At 60.7% G+C, this 9700-nt stretch overlaps 1 protein-coding gene across 2 annotated transcripts in view; it reads left to right on the top strand.

Moving 5' to 3' along the window:
* Positions 1-1417: 1417 nt before the first annotated feature.
* The window catches only part of LOC116954467 (uncharacterized), a 68444-nt gene continuing 60161 nt past the window's right edge, over positions 1418-9700 (top strand). For both annotated transcript variants that reach the window (XM_032975004.2, XM_076052243.1), the window contains exon 1: positions 1418-6892. In XM_032975004.2, the coding sequence (XP_032830895.2) occupies positions 2050-6888 (4839 nt within the window). In that variant the 5' untranslated portion in view covers positions 1418-2049 and the 3' untranslated portion in view covers positions 6889-6892. The remainder of the gene's footprint in view (positions 6893-9700) is intronic.

Raw genomic sequence — 9700 nt, 5'->3', positions numbered from 1 at the left:
GCTGATGATGCCCACGATGATGCTGATGATGCTCGCGGTGATGCTGATGATGCTCGCGGTGATGCTGATGATGCTCGCGGTGATGCTGATGATGCTCAAGATGATGATGCTCGCGGTGATGCTGATGATGCTCACGGTGATGCTGATGATGCTCAAGATGATGATGCTCACGGTGAGGCTGATGATGCTCGCGGTGATGCTGATGATGCTCAAGATGATGATGTTGCTCGCGGTGATGATGATGCTGATGATGTTCACGATGATGATGTTCACGATGATGCTGGTGATGTTCACGATGATGGTGATGTGGACTGGACATTCCTACTCATGTTACCCTCCCTTTCTCTCTCTCTCTCTCAATCTCTCTCCCTCCTCTTCATCTCTCTCCCTCCCTCCGTCTCCCCTTCCATCTCTCCCTCTCTCTCTCCCTCGTTTTCCCTCTCTCCCTCCCTCTCTTTCCTTCCATTCCTCCCTCCCCCTTTCCCTGCACGGAATGGTCGCTTCTCTCGTCTGCCGCCCTCCCCACGTCTCCCAGACGCGAGTGTGTTCGTGCCCACTCACTCACGCACGCGTGACGCAAGCAATCGCGTGCACGTTCGAGGCGAGCTCTCTTACGCAATGAGGTGGCCGGCACACGCTTTCACACACATACAAAGATCCTCCGCATAGCCTGCGCAGACTTTTGGGGCAAGTGCTGTTAGCGAGCATCTATGTAGGTCGGCACGGCACACGAGAGGGTTGGTGGCCAACACCACGCCCGGCCGCCTTTGTCTCCCTCATTTAAGGCTCAGGACCGGCTCAGATAATCGTCACTGTTGTTGGCTATGAGCTGGGATCGGACTCGGGTCACCGGGTTCGTACCACAGCGCGCTAACCGTTGCACTACTGCTCCCCATGTGTGCAGACATGCGCGTGCAACATACGTGTACACATGCATGACACGCTTGCTCACACATACCCATATACGTGCACGTATACAGAAACGTATACATATATAATACACACGCGCATACTAACACGTGTACACATGGACACACCTAAACACACGTGTACACACGGACACACATACACATGCATACACGTGCACACATGTAAACACACATACACGTGTACACACTGCCATACACGTGTACACACTGACACCACTACGCGAGCTATATGGCACCACGAACGCCGTCATTTTACCAACAACACTCACTCTGCAAAGATGTACACACACACAGACACAATCACACTGTCAAACACACACACACTGCCACGCACACACACGCGCGCAGCCACCCACATTGCATGCAGACCTCCTCCACCCCCCACCCCTCCCCCATTCCTATCCCCCCCACCCCTCTGGCCCCCCCACCCCCACGACCCCCACCCAACATCACAGATCGGGGGGCGGGGGTGGGGGTGCTGCTGCTGCTGCTCTCCGCGTTCAGCAGCAGCGGCGGCGGCGGCGTCTCCCTCTCGGTGCGGGCGCCTCTCTGCAGTCTCCTCCCAGCCCCGAGCCGCCCCCCACCACCGCCTCCTCCTAGGAGCGGCGTGAGGATTCGGTGGGGGCAGGTTTATTTTCCCCGTTAACAACAACGGCATCAGCAGCAGCAGCATCGCAGGGATTGCGCATAAATAGTGTGTACTGGAGCCGGAGCTCGTGGGCTCGTTGCCGATTGTGTATATTCTTTATTTATTGAGTAATTGTATTTTTTTATGAAATAGATAGACGTGGCTTAGTGTGCGTCGGTGAGCGTGCTGGTGAGTCTGTCGGTATCGACAGGACCCGGCGGCCGGCGCGCGCGTGCGCGCACACCGCGCGCGCCCATGTGATCCCCACGGATGATGATGATGCCTATGGTGATGATGATAACGACGATGATGAAGACCGGGATGACGCTGATGATGATGACGACGCCTGTGCAGACGCTGACGGCGATGGTGACAACCACGATTCCACCACCATCAACAACAACAGCAGAGGCGGCATCGACAGCGTAAAAAAAAACAACCGCACCGAAACTCGGGCGACCATGACCGCGCAGCGGGCGTGAGCGGCTCCGCATGCATGCGGCGCTCGGCCGGGCAGGCATGGAGCAGCAGCAGCAGCCTCAGCAGCAGCAGCAGGCGACAGGCAGCAGCAGTGGTAGCAGGGAGTGCAGTGGCGGTCATGAAGACGTGCGCAAATGCGGCTATCTGCGCAAGCACAAAAGCGCGCACCGCCGCTTCTTCGTGCTGCGCGGAGCGAGCGACGCGGGCGGCCCGGCCCGGCTCGAGTACTACGACAGCGAGAAAAAATTCCGCGGCGGCGTGGCGCCCCCGCGGCGCTCGGTCAGCCTCGCCGCCTGCCTCGGCATCATCCGCCGCGCCGACGCCAAGCACAAGCACCTGCTCACGCTCTACACCAAGGACGAGTGTCTCGCCATGGCCGCCGACAGCGAGGAGCAGCAGGCCGAGTGGTACGCGGCGCTCACCGAGCTGCACGACGAATGCTGCAGGGCGCCGCACGGAGCAGGGGGAGCGGGAGGAGGATGCGGAGCGGCGGCTGGTGGTGGTGGAGGAGGAGGAGGAGCAGGAGGAGGGATTTTCGGCGCGGCCAGCGATGCGGGCGGAGGAGGCGGCGACAGCGGCGAAGACGCCGGGCCCGCGGGGTGCGCGGGCGGCAGCTACGGAACGATGCCGGCCACCCCCGTGTTCAAGGAGGTGTGGCAGGTGAACCTCAAGCCCAAGGGGCTGGGGCAGACGAGGAACCTGACGGGCGTGTTCCGCCTCTGCCTGGGCACGCGAACCATCAGCTTCGTGAAGCTCAACGCGGACGCGGCGGCCGTGAACCTGCAGCTCATGAACATCCGAAGGTGCGGCCACTCGGAGAGTTTCTTCTTCATCGAGGTGGGCCGCTCGGCCGTCACGGGGCCTGGGGAGTTCTGGATGCAGGTGGAGGACTGCGTGGTGGCGCAGAACATGCACGAGACCATCCTGGAGGCGATGCGCGCCATGAGCGAGGAGTTCCGACCGCGGAGCAAGAGCCAGACGAGCGGCGGCGCGGGCGGCGCGGGCGGCGCTGCCGGAGGCCACCACCGGCGCCAGCAGCGCTACCAGCCCCCGCCGAGCCAAACGGGGCTCAACCGGCGCTCGCGGGCCGAGAGCGTGGCCGGAGCGTCCCCCGTGAGCGGCGGCGGCGGCGGCGTCACCCCGCAGGGCTTCTGCGCCTCGCAGCTGCGGAACCGCGCGAGCAGCGAGGGGGACGGACCCCCGGGCGCGCCGCGCTCCGAGTCCGCGGACGCCATCTCGGCGCGCCTCCTTCTCCTGCAGGGGGAGGACGCCGAGGGCCGGCTGCAGTCCTCTCAGCTGGTGTGCGCGGGGCGCCGGCAGCAGCAGCAGCACCACCACCAACACCACCAGCACCACCAGCAGCAGCAGCAGCATGGGCAGGTAATCGCATCGTACCAGCGGCATCAGTCTCGCATGCAGCAGCAGCAAGGACATCTCCACCACCACCAACAGCAGCAGCAGCTGCACCACGCGGCGGCCACGCTGCTGCCCGGGCGCTCCGTGTCGGCGCCCATCGCGCGTTCCCCGCCCGCGGGTGGCTGCTCCCCCTCCTCCCTGCTGCTCTTCTCGGCATCGTCTCTCATCACGAGCCCCGTGAGCGTCTCCTCCAGCAGCGGCCGCGGCTCCGTGGACGCCCCGTGCTGCGTGGGCAGCCTGGGCAGCACCGGGGGCGGCGGGGCCGGCAGCGGCGGTGGCGTTGGCGGCGCGGCCGGACACGCGGCAGTCGGCGCGGGTGGCTGCGGGGCCGCGGCGCTGCCCCGCGGCTCTCGCCCCTCGAGCGCCTCCATGTCGCTCGGCTCCCTGAGCGACGGGGGCTTCGTGTCCTCGGACGAGTACGGCTCCAGCCCCTGTGAGCCGCGGGGGTCCGCGACCCCCGACTCGCCCAGCCCGACCCCGTGCGCCATCCGCGAGGAGGAGGAGGAGGCGGCCGCGGCGGCCGCGGCGGCGGCGGCGAGGGGAGGCCCCTACGCCTACATGCAGATGGGCCGCGCTCGCGTCTACAGGGCCGCGCCCCGCGGGCAGGACGCCCCGGACGTGGCCACCACCTCGTCCACCACCTCGTCCACCTCCCCCGGCTTCCCCTTAGCCTCGTCCTCGTCGCAATCGCCGTCGGCGGCGGCGGCCGCAGTTGCGGCGGCCCTGGCCTCGGCGGAGAAGGGGGTCGTGCGTAAGCGAACATACTCGTGCGCGTCGGCGTCCGCGGGGCCCGCGATGCCACCGGCCGCGCTCGGGCCCTGTCTCCAGCAGCGGGAGCAGGAGAAGACAGCCTCGCAGGAAGAGTATGCGGTCATGGGAGCGCTGTCTTACCAACACCACCACCAGCATCATCAGCAGCACCTCCAGCAGCAGCATCATCAGCAGCAGCAGCACGTGCCGGGCCGTGAGGCCGCCGCGCCTCCGTGCTGCCCGCACACTCGCGACCCGCACCACGGCGACCACGACGATGATTATGACGATGACGACGATGATGGGGGTGGTGGCGACGACGAGGAGGATGATGATGCGGGTGGAGGAGGAGGAGGAGGAGGAGGGGGAGGCGTGCGGTCCAGGCTGGTGCGCGGCGGGGATGACGGCTACATGCCCATGCTGCCCGGCGTCACCGCCTCTGTCGCGGGAAGGTGCAGGAGCGGCGGCGATGCGGACTACGTGCCCATGGGGGCCACGGGTGCCCGAGACGGGGACATCACCGCAGCCGCCGCCGCCACCACCACGACGGCAGCGGCCAGAGGATCGCTGATACAACATCAGCAGAGGCAGCGGCACCATCACCACCATCACCAACAGCAGCAGCCGTGGCAGCGCGGCCAAGACGGTCTCTGCGACGCGCGGCCCCAGGACGCTGCTAGCGGCTACATGGTGATGTCACCGGGCGCGGGCGAGGGCCAAGCGGCCGGGTCCATCAAGACGTGGCCCAGGCCCAGCGTGGCCAGCGGCAGCGGCGGCGGCGGCGGTGGCGGTGGCGTCGGCGCGAAGGCGGCATGTGAGGGGAGCGTGGAGGCAGGCCCGCCGGGAGCAGGCGACTATATGAACATGGCCATGTCGCCCTCCAACCCGGCCGTCGTGGCGGACACAGCGGCTGTGCCAGAGGGCTGCTACTTCAGCCCCATGCGGGATGGGGAAGGCGCGGGTGGTGCTGGTGGTGCTGGTGGTGCTGGTGGTGGTGCTGCTGGCACCGCCAACACCGCTGGTAGCTGCAGCAGCAGCTTCTACTCGCTGCCCCGGTCCTTCCGGTCCGTGGGGCAGCAGAGTAGCAGGCTGGCGGAGAGGACGGCGGCAACTCGGCTACTCGGGGAGGTCATCCGGGAGGCGAGGGACGCGGGCGAGATGCTCGCCGCTCCGACCCCCACGAGCAGGCCCGCCGCGCTCTCCCGGCCCCACGAGGACGCCTCGAGCAGTGACCCCGGGAGGGAGGGCGGCGCGCACGTGAGCGGGGCCCCAAGGCGGGTCGGGGGAGCGGCGGCGGAGGGGGTCGCCGCGAGGAACGCACAGGGCCGGTGGCAGGGAGCTCCCCCCGAGCCCAGGAGCCCCGGGGAGTACGTGCACATCGACTGCGCCGCGGCGGCGAAGGCGGCCTCCCAGCCCGTCTCATCGTCGTCCGCCTGGCGCCCCCCGCAGCACGCGGCAGGGCCGCAGCAGGGCAAGGCCCCGGACGGTTGCCGCGCAGCGCACCGCGGCCCCCCGTACCTGGCGCTGTCGTCGGGAGGCGCCGCCGCCGCCGCCGCTGCCGCCGCCGCCTCGGCCGCGGCCGCCCAGACGCGCGGCGATCGTCGGAGAAGGAGTGCAAACGAGTACATGAGCGTGGCGGCAGCGGCGCGTGCCGGGGGACCACCCGCGTCTGTCCCGGCGGGCCCCCGTTCCGCGGCCCACCCTGGGCCGTGGGACGCCACCTCGGCTGGGCGCGGCGCCCCCGTGGGGGGGGACTACACGGAGATGTCGCGCCGCGGGGAGGCGAGCGCGGAGGAGGAGGAGGAGGCGGCAGGGAGGAGGAGGAGAGACGCGAGTGGGGGGTACTCAGCCCCCGCCGCCTCTTACAGGGCTCCTCACGGCAGCTACAACCTTCAGCATCACCACCACGGGAGCCACAACCACATCCACCACTATCAGCTGCTGCAGCAGCAGCATAAGCCACTCCCTCTCCCACAGCAGCAACAACATCAACACTATCACCAACAGGAGCATCATCATCAGCACACTCAGCAGCAGCATCAGCCGCACGCAGCAGTGAGGCCCGGATATGCGGCACTGAAACCCTGCGTGCCGCCAAGGGTCGGCTTGGCCTTCCAGCCGTACGCGGCCGGGTCTGGCGCGGTGGTCATCCCGGCCACAACCGGAGCCACCGCCGCACCACCACCACCTCCTCCCCCTCCTCCTCCACCAGCGGCGCTGCGCCGGCAGAGCGCGTTCAGCGTGGTGCCACCAGCAGCCGTGCAGCACGGTGCCACGCGGCCCGGGACCGCGGCCACGGCGGATGAGGAGGGGGAGGAGCGGCCACGCGGCGGCGTGGCCCGGGTGGCGGTGGCCTCGTCGGCCGCCGCGACCCCGCAACGGCCCGGCGCGGCCGGAGGACACCATGGGGCGGGTCCGGTGCGAGAAGCCGCCGGGTCTCACTCTTTGCGTCATCAGCAGCAGCATCATCAGCAGCAGCAACAGCAGCAGCATCATCAGCAGCAACAGCAGCAGCATCATCAGCAGCAACAGCAGCATCAGCAGCAGCTGGAGAGCGGGCTGAACTACATCGCGCTGGACCTGCGGGGCGAGGAGGGCTCGGCGGGCAGCAGGGGTAGCGTGAGCAGCGTTGACTCAAACGGCTACGCCACCATCGACTTCTCCCGCTCCGAGAGCGCGGGGTGACGCGGTGAGTCGCGACTCACTCACCCCGAGACTCACCCCGAGACTCACCTTGACCACACTCACCCTGGTACCCACCCTGGCAGTCATCTTGACGAGACTCATCCTGACCTCACGTCGAGACTACCTTGACAATCACCCTGACACTCACCCAGAGACTCACTCCGAAGGGACACCTCATCCTCACGAGACTCACCTGAACGAGACTCACACAAGTACTCACCCTGACGAGACTCGCCCATAATTCACCCCGAGACTCACCACGAGTCTCAGCCTGAGACTCACCTCGTGGCTCTCTCAAGGGGCTCACTCAGAGTCTCACCTTTAGACTCGCTCACAGACTCACCCCGAGGCTCACCCCGAGGCTCACCCCGTGACTCACACGGACACTCACCCAGAAACACACCTGGAGCCTCACGCGGACATGTACTGAGATACGCTGTCCAATAATCGAGTGTTAGCCCCTCCCCTTGGCACGCGTGGGGGTTTCTCCGGGCACTCCTCCCTCCCACGTGTGTAGTCGAATACGTGGTCGAGGAATGTTGGCAGACAGCCCCAGTACGTACAGGACCACAGAGCTTGGGCATTTGTTGGTCGCGCGCCGGATCTGGCGGCCTTCCAGCTCAGCTGTGGTTTCCCATGCCGCGAAATCATTCTCTCTCTCTCTGAACAATTCTCTCTCTCTGAACCGTTCTCTCTCTCTGAATCATTCTCTCTCTCTGAACCATTCTCTCTCTCTGAATCATTCTCTCTCTCTGAATCATTCTCTCTCTCTGAATCATTCTCTCTCTCTCTCTGAATAATTATCTCTCTCTGCACCATTCTATCTCTCTGAATCATTCTCTCTCTCTGAACCATTCTCTCTCTCTGAATCATTCTCTCTCTCTGAATCATTCTCTCGCTCTGAATCATTCTCTCTCTGAACCATTCTCTCTCTGAATCATTCTCTCTCTCTGAATCATTCTCTCGCTCTGAATCATTCTCTCTCTCTGAACCATTCTCTCTCTGAATCATTCTCTCGCTCTGAATCATTTTCTCTCTCTGAATCATTCTCTCGCTCTGAACCATTCTCTCTCTCTGAATCATTCTCTCTCTCTGAATCATTCTCTCTCTGAACCATTCTCTCTCTCTGAACCATTCTCTCTCTCTGAATCATTCTCTCTCTGAATCATTATCTCTCTCTGAATCATTCTCTCTCTGAATCATTCTCTCTCTGAATCATTCTCTCTCTCTGAACCATTCTCTCTCTCTGAATCATTCTCTCTCTCTGAACCATTCTCTCTCTCTGAATCATTCTCTCTCTCTGAATCATTCTCTCTCTGAACCATTCTCTCTCTCTGAATCATTCTCTCTCTCTGAATCATTCTCTCTCTCTGAACCATTCTCTCTCTCTGAATCATTCTCTCTCTGAATCATTCTCTCTTTGAATCATTCTCTCTCTGAATCATTCTCTCTCTGAACCATTCTCTCTCTGAATCATTCTCTCTCTGAATCATTCTCTCTCTCTGAATCATTCTCTCGCTCTGAACCATTCTCTCTCTCTCTCTGAACCATTCTCTCTCTCTCTCTGAACCATTCTCTCTCTCTCTGAACCATTCTCTCTCTCTGAATCATTCTCTCTCTCTGAATCATTCTCTCTGAATCATTCTCTCTCTGAATCATTCTCTTGCTCTGAATCATTCTCTCTCTGAACCATTCTCTCTCTGAATCATTCTCTCTCTGAATCATTCACTCTCTGAATCATTCTCTCTCTGAATCATTCTCTCTCTCTGAACCATTCTCTCTCTCTGAATCATTCTCTCTCTGAATCATTCTCTCTCTGAATCATTCTCTCTCTGAACCATTCTCTCTCTCTCTGAATCATTCTCTCTCTCTGAATCATTCTCTCTGAATCATTCTCTCTCTCTGAATCATTCTCTCACTGAATAATTCTCTCTCTGAATCATTCTCTCTCTGAATCATTCTCTCTCAGTGAATCATTAACTCTCTGAATCATTCTCTCTCTCTGAATCCTTCTCTCTCTCTCTGAATCATTCTCTCTCTCTCTGAATCATTCTCTCTATGAATCATTCTCTCTCTCTGAATCATTCTCTCTCTCTGAACCATTATTAATCTCTGAATCATTCTCTATCTCTGAATCATTCACTCTCTGAATCATTCTCTGCCTGAATTATTCTCTCTCTGAATCATTCTCTCTGAATCATTCTCTCTCTGAATAATGATCCCTCACTGAATCATTCTCTCTCTCTGAACCATTCTCTCTCTCAATCATTCTCTCTCTCTGAATCATTCTCTCTCTGAATCATTCTCTCTCACTGAACCGTTCTCTCTCTGAATCATTCTCTCTCTGAACCATTCTCTCTCTCTCAATCATTCTCTCTCTCTGAATCATTCTCTCTCTGAATCATTCTCTATCTCTGAATCATTCTCTCTCTCTGATTCATTCTCCCTCTCTGAATCATTCTCTCTCTCAATCATTCTCTCTCTGAATCATTCTCTCTCTGAATCATTCTCTCGCTCTGAACCGTTCTCCCTCTCTGAATCATTCTCTCTCTCTGAATCATTCTCTCTCACTGAATCATGAACTCTTTGAATCATTCTCTCTCTGAATCCTTCTCTCTCTCTGAATCATTCTCTCTCTGAATCATTCTCTCTCTGAATCATTCACTCTCTGAATCATTCTCTGTCTGAATTATTCTCTCTCTGAATCATTCTCTCTGAATCATTCTCTCTCTGAATAATGATCTCTCACTGAATCATTCTCTCTCTGAACCATTCTCTCTCTCAATCATTCTCTCTCTCTGAATCATTCTCT

The sequence above is a fragment of the Petromyzon marinus genome, chromosome 55 (assembly GCF_048934315.1).
Source record: "Petromyzon marinus isolate PM22_M1 ecotype Great Lakes invasive population chromosome 55, UKy_Petmar_22M1.pri1.0, whole genome shotgun sequence".
NCBI lineage: Eukaryota > Metazoa > Chordata > Hyperoartia > Petromyzontiformes > Petromyzontidae > Petromyzon > Petromyzon marinus.
The sequence above is the reverse complement of the archived record's forward strand: the minus strand, read 5'-3'. Positions and strand labels throughout refer to the sequence as shown.